General features: G+C 38.8%; 1 protein-coding gene across 2 annotated transcripts in view; it reads right to left on the bottom strand.

Moving 5' to 3' along the window:
* tnpo1 (transportin 1) overlaps nt 1-27,316 on the bottom strand; it is a 171,377-nt gene that overhangs the window by 9,144 nt on the left and 134,917 nt on the right. For both annotated transcript variants that reach the window (XM_080189242.1, XM_080189244.1), the window contains exons 16-24: nt 24,399-24,506; nt 22,541-22,699; nt 22,369-22,456; nt 22,116-22,214; nt 16,302-16,397; nt 12,215-12,290; nt 11,066-11,165; nt 5,154-5,228; nt 996-1,134 (exon numbers count right to left, since the gene is read on the bottom strand). In XM_080189242.1, the coding sequence (XP_080045368.1) occupies nt 1,027-1,134; nt 5,154-5,228; nt 11,066-11,165; nt 12,215-12,290; nt 16,302-16,397; nt 22,116-22,214; nt 22,369-22,456; nt 22,541-22,699; nt 24,399-24,506 (909 nt within the window). In that variant the 3' untranslated portion in view covers nt 996-1,026. The remainder of the gene's footprint in view (nt 1-995; nt 1,135-5,153; nt 5,229-11,065; nt 11,166-12,214; nt 12,291-16,301; nt 16,398-22,115; nt 22,215-22,368; nt 22,457-22,540; nt 22,700-24,398; nt 24,507-27,316) is intronic.

The following is a 27,316-nucleotide window of genomic DNA, read 5'->3' as shown; positions in this document are numbered from 1 at the left end:
GCTTCAATCAGGTCGCCGCTCAACCTCCACTGTTCCACTGAGAATAAATCAAGTTTCTCCAACCTTTCTCTATAGCTAATGCCCTCCATATCAGACAAAATCCTGGTAAATCATTTCTGTACCCTCTCCAAAGCCTCTACATCTTTCTGGTAGTGTGTGGTGACCAGAATTGAACACTATATTCCAAGTGCAGCCTAACTAAGGTTCTATAAAGCTGCAACATGACTTGCCAATTTTTAAACTCACTGCACGACCAGTGAAGGCAAGCATGCCGTATGCCTTCTTGACTACCTTCTTCACCTGCGCTGCCACTTTGTGACCTGTGTACCCGTATATCCAGATCCCTTTGCCTATCAATATTCTTAAGGGTTCTGCCATTTACTGTATATTTCCTATCTGTATTTGACCTTTCAAAATGCAGTACCTCTCATTTATCTGGGGGACGTTTGTTTAGGGAGGAAATTCCAGAACTTAGTTGAAATCATAATTGTCAATAATGAAGCAATTAAAATCAGGATGGTCACAAAGTCAGATGTGGAGGAGCGCAGGTATTGCAGAGGGTACTAGAGCTGGAGTACAGTACAGGGCTAGTGCAGGGATGAGGGCTTGGAAGAATTTGAAAACATGGATAAGAATTTTTTTATAACAACATGTTGCTTACTCAGAAACTACTCTAGGCCTGCCTGCACTGAAGTGACCTATGGATAAATGGGACTTGGTCTGAGTTAGTTCAGGAGCGACACAGTTTTGGCACAAGCAACAAAGTTCTGAATGACCTCAAATTTATACAGAAAAGGTGGGAGACCAGCCAGGTGTACACTGTTACCTCTAGACTTAACTATTTCAAAAGACATGGATGGGGACTTGCAGTAGCTCAGGTTAGACAGTAATGAAAATGAGCAATATTATGGGGGTGGAAATAAGTAGTCTTAGTGATGGTATGGGTGTGTCACGTTTCCCATGTTTCATTTAAAGCAAAACACTTCGGAAATTACCACGAGTATGGGTTGACAACAGCGTATACAGCTAGACTCCATAATACGCTGCAAGGCGTTCCTTCAAGGGAGGTGGGAACTGGTCTGAAAAACGGGTCCAATTCTCATCCCCAATCTGACTCTTAAAACCATGAAGGATCTGAAAGGAAGTACAAAAATTATTTTTTAAGCCAACAGGTTTAAAATATGCATGAGGATTTTCAGTAATCTAAATATGCATGGTACAATCAAGAATTTTCCTGAGCTACCGAACAAACTCAACAATCTGCTAGTTAAAATACTCTGCAAAGTAAAATTCCATCATTTATATCTCATAACTTGACATTTTTACATGTCAGTAATACATTTAAACTTCAAAATAGTCTAAGGGTTTCCCTCTTGCACAGTACCAACTCAAATAAATTCAGCTTGGTTACTCATAACCTTCTCGGAATGGTTTACATATTCTCCCAACAGGTTTCCAATCATTTAAGTTGATATAGAAGAGGTACTAAACATTTCCAATTTCAATACATAACACCACGGTTCATAATGGGTATGGTAATAGCAGTTACATTATAGGCCTAGTATCTAGAGATACAAATTGATGACCTGAAGACAGGAATTTAATTCCCACAAATGCAGCTGGGGAATTTACATTCAGTTAATCAAATCAATCTGGAATAAAAATCTGGTATCAGTAATGAAACTACCGGAGTGTTATAAAAACCCAGCTGAGTCACCAAGTCCTTTTAAAGTAGTAAATATGCCACCCTTAAGTGGTCTGGCCTATACGTGACTCCAAAGCCTGTAATTCCCACTGCCCTCTGAAATGGCCTAGCAAGCTAAACAGTTGTTTCAAATAAAATCAAAGAGACTACCCAGCAATGACCTGAGAACCAGACATGATTAAAGTACAACTAGCCTAGTTGCAAAACAAAGTAGTTATTAAGAAAAAACTTGACAGCCATTACTCTCAAGTTCAAATTTTTCTGCCAGCATTCCAGACTCCACCATCATCATCTTGGAATACATCTGTCTCATTTGCAGGCCAGACCCACGAGAGATGTTTGCACAGTAGCATACAGTTGGGAGAGTGTGGCCCTGGGAGTCCACATTACAGACACCAGGCTCCATAAAATCTTGTGATAGCAAGTCAAAATGGATACGGTGATCTCAAGTTGAGTGACACTGCCCTCTTTCAGCTGTTGAGTCAGTATTCTTCCAATTTAAACAGCACTTTGAAGAAGCACTGAGGGAGCAAAGGCACAGAATGAGGGCCATTAATGATATAATGCAGCGCTAGTTTGTGCGTGCATGAGGAAAATTTAGATAGTTCAGGGATCTCAATGTCCATCACCAAAAGTGTCTCAGAATCTCCAGAACTGACCTGGTTGGCTGAGTTGTATACAGGGCTGAGAAGCATAGAGTCATAATGGCAAAGATAGAGGTGAGACCATTTTGTCTGTCTCTGCAGAGCAATCCAATCAGTTCTATTCCCCTGCTCTACCCCAGCAGCTCAGAAAGCTTATTTCTTTAAGTACCAATCATTTTCCTTCTGAACTCATTGTATTCAGTGGAGTTTAGAAGAATGAGGGAGGATCCTCATTAAGGTACTTAAAGAAATAAGCTTTCTGAGCTGCTGGGGTAGAGCAGGGGAATAGAACTGATTGGATTGCTCTGCAGAGACAGACAAAATGGTCTCACCTCCATCTTTGCCATTATGACTCTATGCTTCTTAGCCCTGTATACAACTCAGCCAACCTGGTCAGTTCTGGAGATTCTGAGACACTTTTGGTGATGGACATTGAGATCCCTGAACTATCTAAATTTTCCTCATGCACGCACAAACTAGCGCTGCATTATATCATTAATGACAGGGTAGATTCAGTAAAAATGTTCCTGATCTTGGGGGAAATCCAGAACTAGAGGTTGAACTTTGAGGGTAAGGGGTAAACCTTTTAGGACTGAGGTGAGGAGAAATATTTTCAACCAGAGAGTGCGGTGAATTTGTGGAATTCACAGCCACAAGTAGTAGTTGAGGCCAAATCATTGAGATTTCAAAAATAAATTAGATATAGATCTTGGGGCTAAAGGGATCAAGGGATATGAGAGGAATGGGGGGAATTCAGGATAGAGAATTGGATGATCAGTGATGATCATAATGAATGGCAGAGCAGGTTCAAAAGGACTGAATAGCCCACTCCTGCTTTTATTTTTTATGTTTCTGTCATTGATCTTACGGAAAAGTTCCAAGTCATCACCACTTGCAGTATAAAAAAGTTCATCATTACACTGCTCCTGCACTTCCTGCCTGAAGTCTCATGCCCTCTCATCCTTGCATCAACTATTTGGGGCTTTCTGCATTATCCTACCTAAATCTTGCACTACTATCAAATTTATTCCCATTCCCTTCTGCTTTACATAAAGCAACACAGGCTTCTTCAAATCAACCTTGTAGTTAAAATCCCTCATTTCTGGAAACTCTCAGGGCCCTCACATTCAGAACCAGTAAGAGAAATCCTGGGCCTTGGAGCTTTTCCTGTTTCTGAGCCCCTTATTCCCATCCTCCTTTAACAATCCCTCTCAATCACACTTTTTCCAATTTCAAAATTCACCAACCAATTCATGAAACAATCTCAAATGTCAACTACTAGGACATCTGGTTACAAATATTGTTTGATATACATACACAATGAGGGTTATGAATGATATACTGCAGCGCTAGTTTGTGCGCGCATGAGAAAAATTTAGATAGCTATTTGCTGGTTTAAATTCAAAACAGAATTTTACAAAACGTACAGTATAATTTTGCAGTACTAACTAAAAGTGACATCTGTCCCCAAATATCCAACTATCTGTTTCCACTCCTCCTACTGCCCCAACTCCTTCACCTCCATCTCACCATCACCACCCCTCACCCTGCCACCACACGCTACCACCCCAATTCCCATAACCCACATTAAGTAATAAGTGAAAGGTATTCCAAATAAAAACTTGAATTTCACTTCAAGTAGTTGCTACAACAAAAATCCACCTCATATAGGTACGAGCATTTCAATATGCAATCTTGCAATGTCTCTAACTCGGCCTCCGCTTTATAAGTCTCCCCACTTAATTGTTTTGGCCCTCAAGTCATTTTAACCAGCAACAATATTTCTTTGACGTCCAAAGTACGGTCAGCATCAACCCTAGAACCTGCAATCCTGATGGTACAAAATCTCAGACTCCATTTTTCAACCCCTTTGAATATTCTGGTGGGCTCTGACAAAATAGTAGCAATGGGTCTAATCCAATTCATGACCTATTTTGCTCTTCCTATCTTCAGCTTTTTGCTCTTTCCAGCTGAGCAACACACAGGAACACAGTCTCTGCTCTATTCTCAGAGTCCCGATTCAGTGTTAGGATATGTTCAAAGACTGCCAAACTAAAAAAAAACTGTTCCATTCAGAGAGAATCTTGCTTGTTTCCTCTTCGCATGAATTCTCAGTGCATTCAGAGCTACCAAACAGAAAACAACTCAAGCTCACCCAAACTCACTGCATTTGGCTATTTACCATTTTTAAGCCGATAATGCCCACATGGCAACTTTCAGTCAGATGGGAATTTGAAACAAAATGACATCAAAACCAGGAAGCCAATTAACCTTCTTTCAGAATACTCCCCATGCCACTTTGGTCTTAAAGGGTCATTGCACAAAAAACTCAGATTTCCTTTTAAGCACTCCTCACATCCCACAAGTGTTGAAAAATAAAACAAGAAACAGCTGGAGAAAAATTGATATTTTTAGGAAGTTGCTACAAAAACGTTTTATTAACCCATCAAGAGTCACAAATAAGATTATTCAACTCAACATAATCAACTCTAATTTATGCATGCTCTAATTTATCTATAGATGAAGAAGACTATCTTGACTCCACCTATAATCTCTTCGGGTAAACTTCTCTGGCAGAAAAATCTGTTACAGATTGCTAAACTAATGAGAAAACCTTTTAAAATATGTAATTTCTCCAGAGTGAATTTCAACATTCTTGTATTATAAATAAAATAAAAATGTCTATTTTTAGACATCAGATAACACCAGACATTTATGAAAAATGAAATGTTCATCATTCCTGTTTTTATTGTCTCAAAAGGAACCAAAAAAACCAAATTCCAGAAACGAAACAAAACTGTTACCTTGTAGAACATATCGCGAAGGTCATCTTTTGGACTAATCCAAGAGGCAACTGCATCACAGAAAAAAATGAAGTCCTGGAAGAAAAAAATTTGAACAATTCTGACACAAAATGCTTAAAAACAAACAAGAGTTCTTTTATGAGGTGTCAAAAAGGATGCTAATATAAATCAAACAGCTGTCTGGAGATCAGTTTCAATTTCTTATCTTAAAAGATTTTGCATCTTAAAAAAAAATTATTCTTCAGATAGTTTAAAACTAGGTTAAACAATATTGATGTTACTGACAAACCTGAACGAATGAAAGCACATTTGAAATAGGATTTAGTTAGAAAAACAATGTATCTGAAACCTTGTTTCTCACCACTGAACCACTAAGAAACTAAACACAATCTGCATTTTCTTCACACATACGCTTCATATTGGGCATAGTTTTAAAGTTTGTAATGTTAATGTTAATTGATTTATTTTCAGAAAGCATCACTTTCCACAAAAAAAGTAAGAGCTTGTCAATAATGCCATTATTGCTATTGCTACTGTTTTGCCATTAAAAAATAAGGATAAAATTGAGAAGGCATAAGAACCATAGAGGAGTGAATAAATAATAAAAGGGAAAATAAAACGATTTCATGAAAAAGCAACAATTAAGGCAAAGGGAAACTATAAAATTAAATCATCAATAAAGATAAAAATAACTTACATTCTAGAGATACATAAGTAACAAAAAACAATCAAGATATGGATGGGGCCATTAAGGGGTACATGATAAATAAACAATGACATTGAAATGGCAGAGATAATTACTCTATTATTGGGGATATGTAACCTGACACAAGAAGAGATGATTAAAACATTCAGGATAGAAAGTGGGAACATTATTGATAAACTAAACAAACTGGACAGAATAAAATCCCTGGTCTACTGGATTGCATCCACGCCGACTGAAAGTTTGGTAGGGTCGTTCTCAACCTATCTGCAGCCTTTGACACTGTTCACAGTTCCCCTCCAATAGAATCCTAAGGTGTTCTATAGGTATGTCAAGAACAGAAGGTTGGTTAGGACAAGATTAGGGCCAGTTACAGACAGTAGGGGGAAGTTGTGTGTGGAACCGGAAGAGATTGGAGAGGCATTGAACCATTATTTCTCTTTGGTGTTCACGCAGGACGATATGAATGTAGCTGAGGAGGTCACTGGGGTGAAGGGGTGTAAAATAGAAAGTATTGTAGTTGATACAGAGGATGTGTTGGATATTCTAGATGGGTTGAAAATAGATAAGTCCCCTGGTCCAGACGGGATTTACCCTAGGATTCTATGGGAGGCAAGAGAGGTGATTGCAGAGCCACTGGCTCTGATCTTCAGGTCGTCGTTGGTCTCTGGTATAGTACCGGAAGATTGGAGGACAGCGAATGTTGTCCCATTGTTTAAGAAGGGGAACAGAGACTTCCCTGGGAATTATAGACCAGTGAGTCTTACTTCTGTAGTGGGCAAGGTTTTAGAAAGAATTATTAGGGATAGGATTTATAGTTATTTGGAAAGTAATGAATTGATTAGAGATAGTCAGCATGGTTTTGTAGCGGGAAGGTCGTGCCTTACTAACCTTATTGAGTTCTTTGAGAAGGTGACCAAAGAGGTGGATAGGGGTAAGGCAGTAGATGTGGTATATATGGATTTTAGTAAGGCGTTTGATAAGGTTCACCATGGTATGCTTCTGCAGAAAATGCAGATGTATGGGATTGGTGGTAATTTAGGTACTTGGATCAGGAATTGGTTAGCAGATAGGAGACAGAGGGTGGTGGTTGATGGTAATTATTCATCATGGAGTTCGGTTACGAGTGGTGTGCCTCAGGGATCTGTTTTGGGGCCACTGCTGTTTGTAATCTTTATTAATGATCTGGATGAGGGTATAGTTGGGTGGATTAGTAAGTTTGCTGATGACACCAAAGTCGGAGGTGTGGTAGATTGTGAGGAAGGGTGTCGAAGTTTGCAGGGTGACTTGGACAGGTTGCAGAGCTGGGCAGCGAGGTGGCGGATGGAGTTTAATGCGGAGAAGTGTGAGGTAATCCATTTCGGTAGGAATAACAGATGTGTTGAGTATAGGGCTAATGGGAGGACTTTGAATAGAGTGGAGGAGCAGAGGGATCTAGGTGTATGTGTACATAGATCCCTGAAAGTTGGGAATCAAGTAGATAAGGTTGTTAAGAAGGCGTACGGTGTCTTGGCGTTTATTGGTAGGGGGATTGAATTTAGGAGTCGTAGCGTCATGTTGCAACTGTACACAACTCTGGTGCGGCCGCACTTGGAGTACTGTGTGCAGTTCTGGTCCCCACATTACAGGAAGGATGTGGAGGCTTTGGAGAGGGTGCAGAGGAGGTTTACCAGGATGTTGCCTGGTATGCAGGGGAGGTCCTATGAGGAGAGACTGAGGGATTTGGGGTTGTTTTCACTGGAAAGAAGGCGGCTAAGAGGGGATCTTATAGAAACATATAAGATGATTAGAGGTTTAGATAGGGTGGATGGTGATAGCCTGTTTCCTCGGATGGAGAAATCTAGCACGAGGGGGCATGGCTTTAAATTAAGGGGGGGTAGTTATAGGACGGATGTCAGGGGCAGGTTCTTTACCCAGAGGGTGGTGAGGGACTGGAATGCCCTGCCTGCTGCAGTTGTAAATGCACCTAGTTTGGGGGCGTTTAAGAGATTGGTGGATAGGTTTATGGACGAAAAGGGATTGGTTTAGATTAGTGGGTCAATGTTTTTTTTAAAAAATAAGACTGGTCGGCGCAACATTGTGGGCCGAAGGGCCTGTTCCGCGCTGTAATGTTCTATGTTCCAACACCTCTTCATTATCATCCATCTGGGTGAGAGTGTCCTCAACTGGTTACATTCCTTATCTATCCAAAGCCAAAGGAATAAATATCTGGAGTGACTTCTCTTTCATTCCAACACTGTGACCGCTCATATTCCTGAAGGATGTATTCTTGGCCCCCATAGACATTCCTGATCTATAGTTTGTGGATAACTCTAGTATCAATGCTCACTCTGCACAAGATTTGAAAGCCACTCTCAATTTCTTCAACTCTGCATACAAGAAACTCTGCCCATCCTTGAACGTTGCTAAAACAAAACTCATATCAACCCATAATTGGTCAGCCAAATATTCCACCCCCCACATGTGTGGAAGGAATCACTCGAATGTGTTAAGCACTTCCCATACCTTGACAGCCACATCTCTCAGAAGGCTAACTTTTCCTTTTCAAAAGGAAAGCCAACACAGGATCAACTGTGCTGGCTCAGCCTTCTACAAAATACAGCAGCAAGTGTTCAACAACAAAGACCTCCGGAAATCAACAAATCCCTAGTGTACAGAGCAGTTGTTGTAACCAAGCTCCTTTAGTGAGGTGAATCCTAAACTGGATATCAAGGACACACAAAAGTGCTTAAAAAAATTCCATCAGAAATGCCTTGGCCTCCTGACACAATGGGGGGATTGTTGAACAAATGCTAGCGTCCGTCCTGAAGCCAACTTCATAAGCATTCAGGCAAAACTCCTGCAAGTCAACTTTGATGGAGAGGACACTGTATCCAGATGACTGAAAAGCATTCCTGTGACCGATCCTGTTTTCTGTACACTCAAAGGGCCAATGGAAGGGGGGGGGGGGGGGGGGGAACAAAGAAAATACTTCAAGACACTGAAGCTCTCAATGCGGCAGCACTGACATTAGTGACTGGGAGTAGCTAGCGCCAACTGTTCAAAATTACAACTGCTTTGAGTCACAACGTCTTAGTGAGATAGAGCAGTGCAAGAGAGGGAAGCAAAGTCTGCACTCCAGATCATACTACCTTGCAGGACATTCTGCCCCTCATGCACAAAAAAAAACTTACGCCCTTTATTTTGTGAAGGCATAAACAGTTAGGCTCGAAGCCAGGACATAAATCGGATGTCAAGCCTGATTTGAATGATTTATGTGAGCTGTCAGTAATTGCCAATCCTTCATAGGCAGTTTGCGCGTTGAAACTGCTGAATTTCTGAGCACCTGGCTCTCCAAGATTATCAAGAGGCAGCCAATTACAGTTAAGGGTGCTGCAGATCATGCAAGGGCCATTCCTCCTTTCAGTTAAGCTCAATTTCAATGGTGGGTGGTTCCTAGGCTTGACAATTTAATTTCATGGGAACGCAAAACAAGCATTAGACCTTCATTCAGTACGTGAAAGGGGCCTAATGCCTGTCCTAAGTCATTGCCCCAGATGCCTGAAAATCAGACATGTCCAATATGGAAATGGATATCTTTTATGTATGATGTGGCCAGATTGTAATGCCCAGCTTTTGCACTGCCTGTGAAGCAGGTAAATGGGCTCATCTCCTCAGTTCTGGGGGTCTGGTTGGGGACATTGCAGTGTCATTATCTGTGAATTGCGTCTCTGCCTCCAGTGTTACAGTCTGTATGAATTTTTACAGTTTGCAATCAAGTGAAAGCTGTGACTTCCGATTCTCCTCCTCCAGTTCCACAGCACTCATAACCATAGACTTAAATCTAGGTTTTGCAGGCAGAAAGGGAGAATTGTCAACTTCAAATGCACTTTTCTTAGAAATGCTGATAGATGTTATCTGTGGAAACAGAAAATAGCATTCAGTATTCAACTTTTGACTGTGCATTAATGACAACTATTTAAATAGCGATTGTTGAAAGCCGCTTTTCACATTTATTGCAAGCAAGGCAAATAATTGTCGATGCACATTTTGGCAATTAAAAGATCTTGCCAAAATTACTGTCATGTACTTTAGAAGACAGAGTACTGTTATGCTGATATTACATTTTGTAACCAGAAAAGGCAGATGGCAGTATAATTTAGATCACTTACCAGACTCAGCACCATGTTGATTAAAAGGTCTTCATCTTGGAGCTGCTGGAACCCAGTTGTATTGCAATCATTTCAGACCACAATACATTCGAGTAGGTGCCCTGTTCTGCTACGCAGTTAGTTATCTGTTGTATTGAAGGTTGGTTCTTCTCCCACTCTTTTCATCTAGCCCTTCTGATTTTCTTGACACTTAACATTCTTGATAGTGATGGTTTGGGTTATACCTCGGTGATCAATAATCTTGAAGTCTCAAAAGAATGTATACCTCATTTTCCAGAGTGTAACCAGTAAAGTTCCATCTTGGAGATACTGTCTTGTCCAGTTTGATCCACCCACTGTCACAACATTACTGCAGTAAAGCACTTAATTTGACAGGATTAAGTGTTTATTTCTACTAAGACAGCACATTTAGATTTTCACTCATCTTGAATTAGATGGGCTAATGACTATCTGCATTAAGCCAAAAGCAGTCCAGATGAAAAACTGAGTCTGCCTGGCTGTAAATTCTATGAAGCCACTGCCTCAAAGCTGCCTAAAACATAAACTCGCACTTCCCTAAAATTTAGGCAATGTTACTCTCCTTGCTCTTCTAACATTGTTCTTGAAGGATCTCGAATGAAAAGGATAGTATCAGGCCAATGAACCTCCAACACTTCTGGCTGGGTGAAGTTTCCTGGACACGCTAGACTGCCAATTACCTTACTGTACAAAACAGAAGTAATTCTTCAGATACAAATTCATACAGAAACCAAAGGACATTACTGCTTTAAACAAAACAATGTTAAACTAGTTTTGTGCTACTCAGCTTTCAGTTAACATTCAACAAACTGCTGCAAAATATATTGAAAACTTTAAACTTCATAAATTTTATTAGGTGGGCTCTACGCTGTTGTTTATTCTGAAGATTTTAGGCAGCATTCCAGTTGCTTTTATTTAAGAAATAAGTCATATTTCAGGAAATCAAATATAACGATAGCATTTTTGATCCCCATTTTAAAATCACCATCACAAGCATCATTACTAAAAAGCTAGCAAATGAACTGGTCACAACTTATCACCTGCACAACTCCTGCTGGATTGACACCAATCATACTGCAAATGCCACGGAAAGCAGAATCTTTTTCTTCATTATCCCTTATGTTTCGCAGGGAAGTACACCTGTTCAATAGTGTTAAAAAAGTTCATGTATAAACGTGGGTTATGTACAAAGACTGGTTTTAATGCACTAAAGCACTGCACACAAATGTATAGTATTTAATGGAATATATATGCTGCAATTAATTTAGTTGTTTGATTGTCCTCTTTGCAAGTCTGACTGCAAAAACACAATTAAAGTTCAGGTTTTTACTTAAACAGAACATTATGTATTTCATGTAAACCAATAATCTAGTCTCGTAAGATCTTCTTTAAACAATAAATTAATGAAGTTACAATGTTTTCAGTTCTAAAAAAAAGCTGCAAATACTTCCTTTTTTGTGAAATTGGTATATAATGAAATATTTAAATATTCACACAAACTTGTATTAAGTCATTGGGACTAAGGTTGTGTTCAGTGTGATTTGGTTATTCCATCAAACACTTTAAAAAAACAAAAACCATTTTAAAGAGTACTTCAATTAACCCATCATTTCAACAATATTATCCTTTGCAGAACTCAGTTTTTTCAGTAGTACAAGATTTACTTCAGCCATTCAGTTTTAAAAAGCAGCATGTGAAAGACAAATGATTGAATATAAGACAAGGTGGAACACAAGCTGGTATTCGTACAAGCTGAATACAACAGACTTCCACAGTTTGCAAGCAAAGTGTTTGACCTTAAAAGTTAATAGTTTCAGAACATATTTCTCATAGCCAACTGAAGTTCTGTATTTTTATAACTTTATACAAAGATTTCTGCATGCAATTTATCATTCTGATGAAAATTTCTTTAATGCTTTTACGTTCATAATCAAGCTTCTTAATACGGCAAGCATGTGACAATCTTATCCCATGCATCAGTTAGTTGTTAGCCACAACATAAAATAAAAATACACACATAACGGTGCTACTGAAAAATCACAAACCTGATAGGACAAGATTAGTCACATGGTTGGCAATGGTTAAGGATTGTGAATTTGCAATCAACTGAAAACTATTTGCTATAAGTGAGAGAGATAGAGAAAGAGTGAAGAGGAAAATGAATTAAATAAAGATTGAATAATACACACCAGGGTCTTATAAACTGCTGTAGCATGGGGGCCACCTCTTGAGGACAAACGTAACCAAGACGACCAATTGTTATTGCTACGGTAACGCAATCACGGTTATACACCACCAAACGCCAACCAAGACATGAGCAAATGAGGGGGAGGAGAAAAATAAAGAAAAAACAACAAATAACTCAGAAACAGAAATCAACAGAATCTGTGTATGATAACAAAATTAAGATCATCTTTTTGAGTTGATTATTAGATTAACTACCACCCATTGAAGGGAGGCAGAAGTTATGGTGCAATCTTTAAAAAATAAAAAAAGGTACGTCAAAAGAGGGAACACTCCCAAAGCACACCCGAATTTTAAACTAACCCTTCCAACTGAACAAATATGAGACCTCCTGAAATATCAAACTCAACAACCCTTCCAATTGCTGAACTGTTTTGGCAAATAGATTTCTTTCGATATTACTTCAAATTTTAAAGTTCTCTTTACTAAGTTGCAGTTATATTCCAATCTGAAAACTCAAACCAGCATGAAGCAGATTCCTTAGAAAGGGCCTCTGTATATTAATCTCTTCTGTTATATTGTTATTTTTATATTACCAACCTGATGCAAAATTACTGATAATGTAAGTGACAATGTAACCGCTCCCTCATGAAAAATTTGCTTTCACTTTGCATACTCAACGTACTCATTGAGCTAAACAAGAAAAATACAAAAGTACTTCTTACAGTTGCTTAGATAACAATTTAAATGTTTAATTTTAAACTTTGATATAATGTAAATGCCATTTTATCTGTCATCAGAAGTTAAAATCACAATTATTGTGTTTCCTAAACTGGGTTAGTAATTAATAAGGATCATTTTTGCAAGTAAGTTGAGAGCTATGAAAGGGGAAGGAGCATATTATTAAAACCTTCAAAATGGCTGTAGAATGAAATAAAATCTATTCTTTATTTATGGTTGAAAGAAAATTAACGATTTATCTTAAAGTGGGAAAAAGAACATTTTAAAATAGAAACCCTTTAACTTAAATAGCTTTTGTTCTTTTCAGAAGGCTTTATCATATCCACTTTAATTCTGATAGTCAGGCTACGTAAAACATGGAAATCAACCAAGTGTTTTAGAAGTGTTCCTCTTTAAACTCACAAAAGGTTATCATTCAGAAAGAAAAAGTAATGGTTTAAGGATTACTCCAAGCTAACTACAAAGGACATTACAAAAATTCAGCAGATTCATATAAAGCAGAGAAGGGAAACCTATGTTCAAGAGACACAAACTATGCAACATTCTCATTAAAACAAGCATTCATGAACAATCTGATGAGACATGCAGAAAAGCAGATGAATGTTCATTCAAAAATAAAGTTCAGTGTAGGATATACTGATCAAACTGTATGAAGTATGCCAATTGATACAAAATTTTTTGCAACTTGCGTAACATGCACGTCGCACACAAAATATATTTCCAATTTGAATAACACCGCATTTAGCAGAAAACTTTTTTTCACTATGTAACCAAATTTCAAAAATCTCAAATTATGGAAAGATTTTTTATAGCAACACCTCACTCAAGAAAAGACTCCTGCGAAAATGCTTAAAATTTTGTAATCTTATTCATCAGAAAAAAAACTTTGAATTAGATTCAGCCTTTCTGGGATAGATTTGTAAAATAAAAAAAAATCCCAAAGTGCTGGAAATACTTAGCAGGTCGGACAGCAATTGTGAACAGAAAATCAGAGTGAACTCTTCAGGTTGATGGTCTTTAGTCAAAGCTAGAAAAATTTAGAGATTCAAGGGGTTAACCTGAAACATCTACCTGGTTGCTGTCAGCCCTGCTGAGTACTTCCAGCATTTCCTCTTTCAGATTTACAGCATCTATGCTATTTTTGTTTTATAAAAGATAGATATACCTAGAAAAAAAGGGATAGCTAAGAATCCAGACTGTCAAAGCATGTGACAATATTTTAAAATCACATCAAGAACTAGGAGCAACTAGCAATTGTGTTTCATGTATGGTTAAAAATTCTGGGAGTTTAGAAAGGAACTAAGAAAGAACTGTCAGCTTATATGTAAGGGCACACAATAGGCAGTGTTGCTACATTGCACAGTTTCATTTCTACATTAAAACAGGGACATTTACATAAAATCAATTATTCAACCCATTGCAATACAGCATATTTAGAAAAAGGGACAGTTGATCAGTTATCCTTCATTAAACGTGCAACATTTTGTTCACATTTATTGCTGCTGTGTAATCTCAATGCACATCTACATTTGCATTTGAAAGACCTAAATTGTATTTAAATGCTGAGAAAGAGGAACAAGCTTATGAATATAAATGTCCTTATTCTAGATATTCATTAATCACCAAAAAAAAAAGCTGCCAGAAAACGTTTACTACAGGAGTCAACTGAACTCCGTGTCAGATGCAAGTTCTGTACAAAACAAATATAATGGATTATTATAGCAGTAACTACAGTTCAGAACCATTTAATTGCTGCAGAGCACTTTGGCACCTGTCCTGAGATCAAAAAAAGTGCTACACAAAATAAAAGGCTTGTTTTAAATGTTCTTGTAACTATGTGCTAATTACATTTGAGTATATTATTCCTTAATAATAAATACATAGACAGCATACAAAATAAAATCTGATGAGAGAGCAATAAGTTGCTTCGGTGAGACAAGAGTTGCTGACCAGAATAAGAGCAAGAAATTCCCCAGGTCATGAGTTTGGAAATGTTTGGATATTAGAAATCCGAAAGTGAAAGGAGGCAGAACTAAAATAGATAATCTGACAATACTACTGCAGTATTCTGGGTCATCAGCTATATATAAACAAACAATATTTTTGCATAAGTAATGTTACTTGGGGGAGTTGAAACATGTTGAAGAACCAAATTGCATTCCAGTATGCCAATTGTACATCACGTCTGTCAGAAAAAATATAGATATAATTTTGTTTTCACATTCATAGGATGTGAGCATCAGTGGCAATGCCAGCATCTGTAAGGTTTTTACATGTCCATGAGATGGTGGTGGTGAGCTGCCTTCTTGAACCAAGTGGTGCAAGGGAGGGGAAGCCAGAATTTTGACCTGGCGACAATAAAGAAACACTGATATAGTTTCAAGTGAGAATGTTGTATGGTTTGGAGGGGAACTTGCAGGCAGTGATGTACCCACAGGTCTGCTGCTCTTGTCCTTCTAGGTGGTCGAGGCTGTAAGCTGGAAGATACAGTTGAAGGAAACCTGGCTAGTTACTGCATTACACCTTGTAGCTAGTACACACTAACGCTGTGCTGGTGATGGAGTTAGGTGAATGTTTAAAGGTGATAAATAGGCTGCGATCACATGGGTTGTTTTGTCTTGGACGGTGTCAGGCTTTGAGAATGTTGCTAGACTGCACTCATCCAGGCGAGTAATATTCTTGACTAGTACCTTTTATACCCATTTTAGTAAGTTTAATGCAAATTTATTTAATGTTAATAATGAAAAGTTTATTCATTTGTCAATAGTCTCTCAAAGTAATTGATCAGACCATGCATCTGACAGCAAATCAGCAAGCTTGTTCCAATTATCACGCACTTAGAAGCCTCAAAATAATGCAATGATAATGCACCGAATTTCTATTTTAATAAATGTTACTTTAAGGCTAACCTTCGTAAGTCAAGCATTTAAACAAAATACCCTTCTTTAATATTGAAAAGTTTGGTCATTTTCATTATTCAATATTTTATGCTTGTTCAGTATTTCTAAAATTAAGGTTTGTAAAGATTGATTCCACTATGCAATAAATACAGTGCAGAAATTATTTTGTGGATACAACTGAGAGAGCAACCCCAATAGGTAGGACTATCATCCCTCTTAATAATTCTCTGGGACCAGTAGCCTCACCTAAAAGCTAAAATTAAGCAATGCGATAGAACAAATTCTGAAGAGTTGCTTTATAAACTAGCTGACATTTTTCTGCCAATAGCCAACACACAATATTAGTAATGCAATTAAAAATATATTCTTAGCCACAGATATATTTCAAACATTCCTAATTGGAATAATACTCAACAAATTAAGCATCCTACAAAATCACTATTTGGGTTACCTGTATTTTCCAGTAAAGTTTTTGGTGTGTTAGGTCTATTAATGATATCCACCAGCTGGTGCAAGACCATGGGCACATAAGGCTGCATTTCAATCCCTAGTGAAAAAATAAAATTAACGGAGTGAAGAGTTTAACCAATTAAAGGCAGTTCTTCACTCATTGCGTTTTAAAATTCTACATATTTGTTTTAAGAAATCAGGCGTAAACACAAAGTGCACTTAGGAATGAAGAAAGTGAAGTTGGAAGGAATTTTACTTCATTCCTCCTCCCCTGCACCTTGCTCGGGAGAAAGTGAAAGAAAATATATATTTTTCAATCATAGTTTAGCCAAAGCACAAAATAGAGACAGGAGCAGCAAGGAGCTGCAATAAAATACCACAGTACTTAAAATATTTTACTCAGTACATAACTGATCCATTTCATATTTCAGTGACTTAACACTTTCTTTACAAGTTCAAATTACAATTTGGAGAAGTCTATAGATTTTTTTCTAAATAACCAAGATGTTACCCAGTCCATGGTGAAAGAGGAGGTAATTAATATACTAGAACGATTTAAAATTGATAAGATATTCAATAGATTGTCTATATTTAAAGTTGATAAAGCACAGGACCTATGAGATGCATCCAAGGATATAGGGTTAAGCAATGGTGTAAATAAATTGCAGAGGCACTGGCCTTGATGAGGGCAATGTTGTTGATATGGCATACATGGGCTTACAAAGACATTTGATACAGTACCTCAGAACAGAGCTGTGAGCGAACTTATACTTCATGAAATAAAAATATAGTAGCATGCTACAAAATTGGGTGAGTGGCAGGAAACTGTGCATAGTGGTTAGTGGATGTTTTTCCAGCTGAAAGGAAGTTTGTAGTGGAGTTTCACAAGGGTCACTCTCGGAACCTTTGCTCTTCCTGACATATAATAAAACCTAGCCCTTGGTTTACAAAGCACAATTTCAAAATTTACAGATGATATGAAACTTGGAAGTACAATGAACTGTGAATAGGATGGTAAACTTAACAAGGTACACAGTTTATGGAATGGGTGCACAACTGGCATATGAAGTTCAATGTGGAAAAACATGAAGTGATTCATTTTGGAAGGAAGGACATGGAGTGACAATATGAAGGATACAATTCTGAAGTGGGTGCAGGAGCCTTGGGTGTGCATATGCACAAGTTATTTGAGGTGGTAGGACAGGTTGAGTGCTGTTAATAAAACAGAGTATCCAAGATTCAGCCTTAGTTTTACGATTTACCAGGACACTGGTTCCAGGCTGGTTTAAGTGAAGCCCAATCCTAAGGAACAGCTCCCTCTGATGGTTTTAGTTTTCCCTTTTTCACTTTCAGAAGTCAGCTATTCATCACTCTGATATTCATAACTGCTCCAGGGATGTTTCTTTATTTACCCCATTACGAGACTCTTTGGCTTTGCAAAGTGTGTTTCATTTAAATAAGTTAATAGATTTAGCTCACAATGTTAATTCAAAAAGGTTAGGGATCTGTCTTAGTTCCGACAGGAGGAGCAAAGGTGGGGAATTAGGACTAGCTAAAGTGTTATTGCAGAGAGCTGCCAGACTTGACAACCCAAAGGTTTTTTTTCTCCTGTGATGTAACCATTCTATAATTCTATTCTTCTCTCCATCTTTCATCTGCTTCAAAACTGTTACAACTCTAATATTACCCATTTCTGATAAAAGGTCGTCAACCTGAACCATTTACTTTGCTTCTCTCTACAGAAGCTGCTGAGACCAATTTTCAGCAATTTCTGCTTTTATCCATCTTTTCCCAGTACTAGTACCCATGAATCACATTCTGAACATACATTTAATTCTCTGATTTATTTATTCCAATTCACAGGTGGTTCACAGGAACAGCTCCCTGCTCCTTAGGATTGGGCTGTTAGTTTAAATCATTCTTTGGGATACAAGGCTTTATCAGAAATGGGTAATACTAGAGTTGTAACAGCCAACATTTATTAATCATTCCTAGTTCCCCTTCAGGCGACAGCGGTGGGCCTTCTTGAACTGCTGCTGTTTACAGTGATATTACATTTGTAATGTCATTAGTTACGGAGTTGATGATTTTGATATGGAAGAAATTGAGATAGATGTCAAGTTAGTATAGTGTAACTTGGAGATCACTGTTTCTCTGTATCTGCTGCATGCATTAAGACAAACACAGGACACAGCAGATAGATTACTCTTCGCTGTCCAGTACTTTCCCGGAGCAGAGAAACTATAACACCTTGTCCAGAGCCTTCAACATGTCACTGAAGACGACAAACACTTCATCAAGGCCACCCCCACACCCCCACTTCTTGCCTTCAAACAACCTCAAACAGTCCACTGTCTGCAGCAAACTACCCAGCCTTCAGGAGAACAGTGACCACAACACCACACAACCATGCCACAGCAACCTCTGCAAGACATGCCGGATCATCAACAAGGATGCCATTATCTCATGTGAGAACATCAACCAACAGGTACACCGTACATACACTTACAACTCAGCCGTCATCTACCTGATATGCTGTAAGAAAGGATGTCCCGAGGCACTGTACACTGGGGAGACCATGCAGAAGCTACGAAAACAGATGAACGAACACCTCGCGACAATCACCAGGCAAGAGACTTCTCTTCCTGTTGGGGAACACTTCAGCAGTCATGGGCATTCGGCCTCTGATCTTCGGGTAAACGTTCTCCAAGGCAGCCTTCACAACACTCGACAACACAGATTTGTTGAGCAGAGACTGACAGCCAAATTTCGCACACGAGGACAGCCTCAACCAAGTCTTGGGCTCATGTCACACTAACCCCCAGATTTGCCTGGGCTTGCAAAATCTCACTAACTGACCTGGCTGAAGACAATACATCTCTTTAACTTGTGCTTAACCCACTCTCCACTCACATTGTCTGTAGCTTGAAGACTTGATTACCTGTAAAGACTCGCATTCCAACCATTCTTTTGTAAATTGAGTGTCTCTCTTTATAGTTCTGCTTGTGAACTGAAATCCCACTCACTTGATGAAGGAGCAGTGCTCTGAAAACTAGTGGCTTGTGCTAACAAATAAGCCTGTTGGACTTTAACCTGGTGTTGCAAAATCTCTTACTCTCATTTTCTTAGCCATTGACAGCTGCGTGTTTAAGAGCTGTTGAAGAAGCCTTAGCAACTTGCTGCAATACATTCTTTAAACAGTGCACGTTGTGGCTTCAGTATTAAGAATCACCAAAAAGGATGGTCTGCCTATTGCAGAAATAGGCAATCAGGCATATTAATTTCAGTGTAGGTGAAATGCTGGTATATAAGCTGTGCATTCCAAGAAAGGAGGATTGTATCAAACAATCAGTTCCACCATTGGACAACACCTGCTAAATACCCTGATTGTGCAAACAATTATACTGAAAGCCAATTTAAGATTGTTAGTCAGACTCAGTGTGGCTCTCTTACACATGCGAGAAGTCACGTGTTCACACACAGGGCCTTATCCTTTGCAGATAGAAGGAACATGTTCATATTTTGCAATTTTCTCATCTGAACTAAAGTTTAGGAAACAGTCTTTGGTCAAAGCATTTCCTTGGGGATGAACCAGGAATCGATTCGCTCAGTTTGAATTTGCACAAAACTGGGCAACTAATTGCTCCCTACTATGTTCTCCATGGCAACGCCTCCACCAGAGTCCACTTGTCAACCAATCCGCACTCTCTTTTTATACAGTATAAGATGTTGTTCCATTAGTTTGGTCATTTCTTGCGAGCTATCCTGATAAGTGCAAAATGAAAAGTTTAGACAGCACGTGTCTCTTTTTCAGCAATACTCAAATTCTATACAACTAAATGGCTAAGTGTAGGGAATAATATACATCAAGTAGGATGCCAGTCAAATAGATGGTGTTGAATTTGAGCAGCCCCAACTTCATCCATCCAGAGAAATGGATAATATACTATCACACTTCTGTTCAAGACGTGCTTGTAGGTGGCAAAGAAGCTATGGGAAGTCAGGTGAAGAGACAAGTACTGCAGTTGTGGCCTGCTTTATTAGCCATGATATTTTGTGGTTGCTCTAGTTGTGATATTAGTATCATTTCCCAGCCATTGTTGATGACTCCCTCCATTAATGTTGTTCATAGTCAGTAGGTTCAATTGGATTGGCATTTTAATGGATTTGATATATTAGGCCATTTTACCTAATGGCAGCTGGAGACTAGTGTTGTAGCTGTGGTGAAATAGCTTAGCTATGAATACTTCTACTTCTGAGCACTGGTTTTTTGCACCAAAGGAAGGAGGTACAAACATGTTCAGTGTACACAGTTGTTTCTTGATATCATGTGCATGAAGTGAATTGGTTGCATAAAGGCAATTGTCGCCTGAATCTCAGAAGGATCCATTTGCACCTGTTGCTGACAATTCCTGAAAAAGCTTCAGCCGAGCCTTTTGCATTCATAATATGAGCTCAGGCATTGCTGAGGCTGAGAAAGTTTCTGGAGTCCCTCTCCTGTTCCATCACTCACAAATTAATCTGGCAGAGTTACAAAGTTTTGATCTGGTCCATTGGTTATGAAATTGTTTAGTTCTGTCCATCTACATCCTGTCCTGTTTAATTTGCAGGTAATCTTATGCTGTAGTTTCAACAGGTTGGCATGTCATTTTCATAATGCCTGGCATTACTCTCCTCATTCTATCCTGTAACCCGCTTCAGTTGTCTGGTTTCGTGATGATGAAGGAAGAGGGATGTAATGGCCCAAGTCACAGCTGGTAGTGATGTACAATTCTGTTGCTGCTTGGATACAAATGAGAGCTGCTAGAATTGTTCTTAATTGTACAACATCCCAGAATTGCTACAGCGCAGGAGATAGTAATTCCCAATTAATACACTGATATTTCCACATAACAGGATATGTCCTTAGGTGTGAAGATAGGACTTAATCTCTACAAGAGCTGTGAGGTGATAACTACTGTCATTGTTGTCAGAGACAAATCTGCTGGAGGTAGTCTGGCATGTGGTAAATCCTTTGATTTGGTTCTCTCACTGGCTGCCAACTGCCTTCCTGCACTCAACGAACTCTGTCAGTTGCGGCAAGTAGTGATGAATACTGAAGCCCCGATAACCCAGAGAATGCTTTATGCCTTGTTTTCCTTGGTGCTTCCTCCAAATGTTGTTCAACTTGGGGTACTGGTTCACCAAATGCGGGACTGAAGTAGGTAATCATTAACAGGCTTCCTTATCCATGACTTTAATCAAGTCTAAAATAAATGCCGCTTCCCTCAGCCACTCGTTTTCTGGAAGACTAGTCCAGATACGTAACCACTTTGTAACCGCCCCTATATTCACTAGCTTATCAAGGATGAGAAACCTAGTTATGAGAAACTTAATGTATTGAAACTATTTACACTGCAGCACAGTAGGGCAAGGAATTTTCTTCCCACAAAATTATGATGTCTTTGACACACGTATACAGGAAAACAATTCTGATTGGAGAATCAGTAATGCAGGGGTGGGAACAAGTCGTTAGATAAGGAAAGCAGTTAAGGGAATCTTATTTATGAGCAGAATGGCTGCATCAGAGCTGTTACAGCATGAATGTTTTGCCATAGAGAATAGAAAAGGCCACTAATCTTTTAGAAAAAGTGAACAAAAATATGAAGCTGAAGGGAATGCAAGATTAAAGGAAATAATAAGAAAAAGGAAACTAGCTTTGGATTCCTCTATCAAGGATTCACCCCAAGGAAAGCAGTCAAATAGCCTCCTTTTGTGCTGAAAATAATATTTCTTATCAAATTCACAGCTTGATGTACATACATCAAATACTAACCCATCTGAATGGAGATCTCTCCTATTGCCCATGTGGCATTGTTACACACTGAAATAAACTCTGGGTTCAGATTAGTTCCAAGAACTGGCATGAAATCAGCTGTAAAAAGAAACAAAGTTGAAGTCATAGTCCAATTAAAATATGCCACTACATGTGCAACAAAACATGCTTCCCGTCGTTTATTTTCTTAACAGTGAATTTCACATTACCCGAATAGTAAAACAGACAAATGAATAAAGAAGACATTGCATACCAATGCAAGGTTTCACATGCTGAAAACAGGCCTTTGTTAAATCACCCAACAAGGCAAATGAACTTTGTCGTACTTCTGGCATCTTATCCTATAGTTAAGGGAAAAGAAAATCATAGTTTTGGTTTCTTCTTTGGAGTTAAAAAAAGAGAGTTTTAACAGAACATTTACTTACCTGCATGCACTGGTACATTAACGATAAAATATTGCTCCGTGCTACCAGCTGTTCAATACTTCCTCCAAGGCCTTCAGCCAGACCACTCAGTAAATCAAGTGCCACAATCATAAAATCTTTATCTGGAGCCTCACACTGGTCAGGCTGAGAACCATGCAACTGCAATACAAGGACCAATGATATAAGTACAGAACAAGAAAACAACCATTTGGATTATAATAATACCGACCTATGTTAGACTATATACACCCAGACAGTTAAATGGAGTAATGTCAGAAAACATTACTCCATTAACTTAGTCTTCTCTTCTATTTCTTCCAATCTTGGCATTGCACTGGACCATGGCCCAAAGACCTTCATTAAGACTTAGTAAATTTAAAAAAAGGAAAAAGATCAATCCAAATTAGAGCTGATGTATTGAAAAGGGCCCCCAATACTTCCTGACCGCAATTATTAATGTTTTAAGTTTATTTATTAGTGTCACAAGTAGGTTTACATTAACACTGCAATGAAGTTACTGTGAAAAATCACCTAGTTGCCACATCACAGCACCTATTCGAGTACACTGAGGGGAAATTTAACATGGCCAATGCACCTAACCAACATGTCTTTCGGACTGTGGGAGGAAACAGGAAGACCCAGAGGAAACCCACGCAGACACAGGGAGAATGTGCAGAGTCTGCACAGACAGTGACACAAGCCAGGAATCGAACCCAAGTCCCTGGCACAGTGAGGCAGCAGTGTACAAACTAAGGTGGTAAACATTACTAATTTAAAATTATTACTGCATATTGAACACAAGAACACAACATAGTAACATTGGAGACAGTCCAAAGGAGAACCACCAGGCTAATTCCTGGGATGAGAGGGTTGTCCTATCAAGAGAGACTAAATAATCTGCGTCTGCATTCTTTGGCATTTAGAAGTCATCTTATACATTAAAACTGAGGTGCATATAAATTTCTTCTCAGAGGCAGCAGTGTACAGCTAAGGTGGTAAAAATAGAAACAGGAATCCAGCTATCACTACTCTTTGGGCAGAGAATTTCAGTTGTAGGTGACCTGTTCTTTATCTTGGAGCTATGTCCCTTTGTTTGAGACTCTCCAACTAGTGAGAACACCTCATCATCTACCCTATCAAGCCCCCTCAGGATTTTGTATGTATAAGATTACTTCTAAATGCCAAAGAATGCAGACCAAGACTATTTAGTCTCGCTTGATAGGACAACTCTCTCATCCCAGAAATTAGCCTGGTGGTTCTTCTTTGGACTGCTTCCAATGTTACTTTTTTTTAGTTAAGGGGCCCAAAACTGTACACTGTATTCCAGGTGAGGCCCCACTAACACCCTGTGCAATTGCAACAAAACCTCCCTTTTTTAAGCTTCAATCCCTTTGCAATAAAGGCCAAAATGTCATTTGCCTTAACTACTTGGGAGGAAACCTGAGCACCCAGAGGAAACCCATGCAGACACGGGGAGAATGTGCAAACTCCACACACAGTACTAGCTTTCAATAGAGTTCATGGAAGAATAAACAAAATTGAATTAAATGTGTTACTTTTGTTACAGCAAAACAGCAGGTGCAACAATCCAATTGGTTCAGCTGGTGAAATGTTTGACACAACAACAATTAACCCTATTAGCATAACATTCTATTCTTATGCCCTTTATGCATATACCCAGCTTCCCTCAAATGAATCTTGTACGACTGATCAAAAAAGTCCTTGTGGTAGCAAGTTTAATACTCTAACCACTCACTTGGTAAAGGTCATCCAAAATCTCCATTGGATTTACGGGTGACCATCTTATAACAAGCTATAATTTTCTTGGAAAATCTACACATAGTATTACAATACTTGCCATAGCTTGGGAAAGAGTCTTTTGGACGAGATTTACACAACGCTGGTAGACAGGTTCACAGTATGGAAGAAAGCCGGACTGCAAAGCAGTGGCAACAGAAGACAGGCACTATAACACAAAACATATTAGATTTAATATAATGCTATTTCAGGTCACGCAATGTATAAAGTGGAGCCTTCATTACAGCAACACAAGACATTCCAAATGGCTCAAGTTATCCCCTGCAACATAATCAGATAAGCTCAAGTTTAAAGGTCAGAATGTGGAAGGCTCACTAGGACAGCACTGTAATAGTTGAATTTACAGGTCACAAAGGTACAAACGAAGGTTTCAGATGAGTTGAAGCAGGGTAGAGACGGCAACATTAAGATAGTGAAATAGGCTGTTTTGGACAGGATGTAGGGCCAAAACGTCTTGTCCCCAGGGTGCAAATGGCCTGGTTCAGTTTCACACTATGGCCAGGAATTGCATCAGTAGTCAGGGAATGAAATTTGTGGCAACAGTATTTCCAGTGTTTTTAGATTGAGGGAATTTCTGTTCAGCCAGTATTGGATATTGGACAAGCAACATGACAAAACCCATTTATTTCCTAGGTACAAGTGCGCTATGTCAGCAGAGCCTTCTGAAATACAAGTCTGACCAAACTTTGAGCTGGTAAAAGGACATTTGACAGTTAAAAATGAAACTGAGCTTCTATGAAGTTAACTTTAGCAATGGAGTTGTGGCAATGAATAGAGCCCCAAACAGACAATAAGGCCAAGAACATCAAGAGAAGAAAAGGACTAGAGATGAATCCAAAAAGACGCAGTTGTTAACTAGATTTGAAAGGAAATGGAGAAACTACCTCTGACAAACAAATGACTCTGTAACTTCCAGTGAGCCTTGAGCCACAGAGACCAGGTTACCATAACATTGCAAGTAGATCAAGATGTCAGGTGTAGAGCCTTTTTTTTAAAGAATAGAATGAAGGACATGACTGAAATAAGTTGTAGGCTCATAACAGGAGGAAAAGGAGATAGTAAGAAAATTTCCACATCAGCTAGAAATCAATTAATTCACGGACAGAAAAAGTATAAGAGCAAAAGCAACAGTTGAACTGAGTCAAGAATTGCCAACTATTTCAGTTTGCAGACTTAAGCCGCCAGATAAAATTGGTTTACAGCGTGTAGCCTGTAGGTTGTTCTGTAATTGACTGATACAAAATAGCAATTTGAGAAGTCCAGTAAAAATTAGACTGAAATTAGGGTAATGTTGGGTTAGTAAAATTATCCAATGGGTAGAGGATTGCTAAGTGATAATTTATTCAAAGGAATAAGCAAAAATTACAGCAAAGGGAACTGGCAGAGTGATCTGGTTAGTAGAAGCTATTACTGATGATGTGCAGTGAAGTTGTATTTAATATTGCTCAAAAAGAAACTGACAAGTCCTATGGTATCAGGTTAGGAGATTACTGGAGATGATCAGGGGAGTTGCAGAATGACGAAAATTAGTGGAGTTGCAGATAATAATGAGGATTGTCAAAGGGTACAGCTGGATATGGATAGATTGCAAACGTGGGCAGAGAAATGGTAGCGTTTAATCTGGACAAATGCAAAGTGATGCATTTAGCAAGATCAAATTCAGTTACAAATTAAACAGTAAATGGCAGAATCGTTAGCATTTTTGACCTACGGGAATCTGGGAGTACAGGTCCACAGATCCCTGGAAGTGGCAACACAATGAATAAAGTGGTCAAAATGGCATATAGCATGCTTGTTTTCATCTGCCAGAGCATCAGTATGAAAACTGGTAAGTTATGACACAGCTATACAAAACTAACTAGGCCACATTTGGAATAGTGCACGCAGTTCTGGTCACCACACTATTGGAAAGGACATGGATGCTTTGGACAGGGTGCAAAGGAGATTTACCAGGATGATGCCTGGTCTGCAGGGTTTTAGGTACCAGAGGTTGGATAAACTCAGATTGTTTTCACTGGAAAGATGAAGGCTGATAGTGGTCTACAAAATTAGGAGTGGCATAGATAGGATGGATAGTCAGGGGCTTTTTCCCAGGGTGGAAAGGTCAACTACAAGAGGGCACAGATCAAATGGGACGGGAGAAAATTTAGGAGACGCGTAGGGTAAGCCTTTCACAGAGGGTGGTGGGTGCCTGGAACTCACTGCTAGTGGATGTGGTGGAAGCAGGCACGTTAGCAACGTTCAAGGTATATCTTGATAGACACATGAATAGGAGGCAAAAACAACCAAAACTGCGTATGGGCAATAGGATACAGGGCAAAATAAGGATTAAGAACCACCGCAGGCTTGGCGGGCCAAAGAGCTTGCACTCGTGCTGTATTGTTCTTTGAATTTAAAGACAAGGGCAAGTTATTTTTAATCAGGACAGATCTAAGCTGGATAACAAAAGAAATCAAGATAACCAGTCAGGTCAACAGAATTTATTTCTTTGCACTAGAGACTGCAATGAAAAGTTAAGGAAAACTACAAGAAGTAAGGCTCAAAGAAACAAATCCCAAGTTTAAAGAAGAAAAATGAGAGTGGGAAAAGTAAAAGTACAAATGATCAAGATCCAGTAAGTGTTGCATTAAAGCAGAATAAACCTTTGAAAAGCATCATCTTCAGTGTCAGGTGCTGTGTTAATGTTGATTTTTTGAGCCTGACTGGTGAATGGTATATGATATCCATAAAGAAAAAAGCAACTGGCTGTGTCATGGCACTGTTTGAAGAACAATATTCTCAAATGGGACCAGATCTTCTAAACCCATGGGCAGGGGATAGACAGCAAGAAAAACTCAGAAGTGGCAGGATGAAAGTAAGAAGTTTTTTTAAAAAACTTGTAACAAGAGGCAAAGCAGAAAAGCAGTAACGTAGTAATAATTGCAAGGGACATGACAACCATCCTAGAACACACACATC

This window comes from Carcharhinus amblyrhynchos, chromosome 5 (assembly GCF_965287045.1).
Source record: "Carcharhinus amblyrhynchos chromosome 5, sCarAmb.v2.hapA, whole genome shotgun sequence".
NCBI lineage: Eukaryota > Metazoa > Chordata > Chondrichthyes > Carcharhiniformes > Carcharhinidae > Carcharhinus > Carcharhinus amblyrhynchos.
This window is presented reverse-complemented; position numbering and strand designations above follow the sequence as displayed.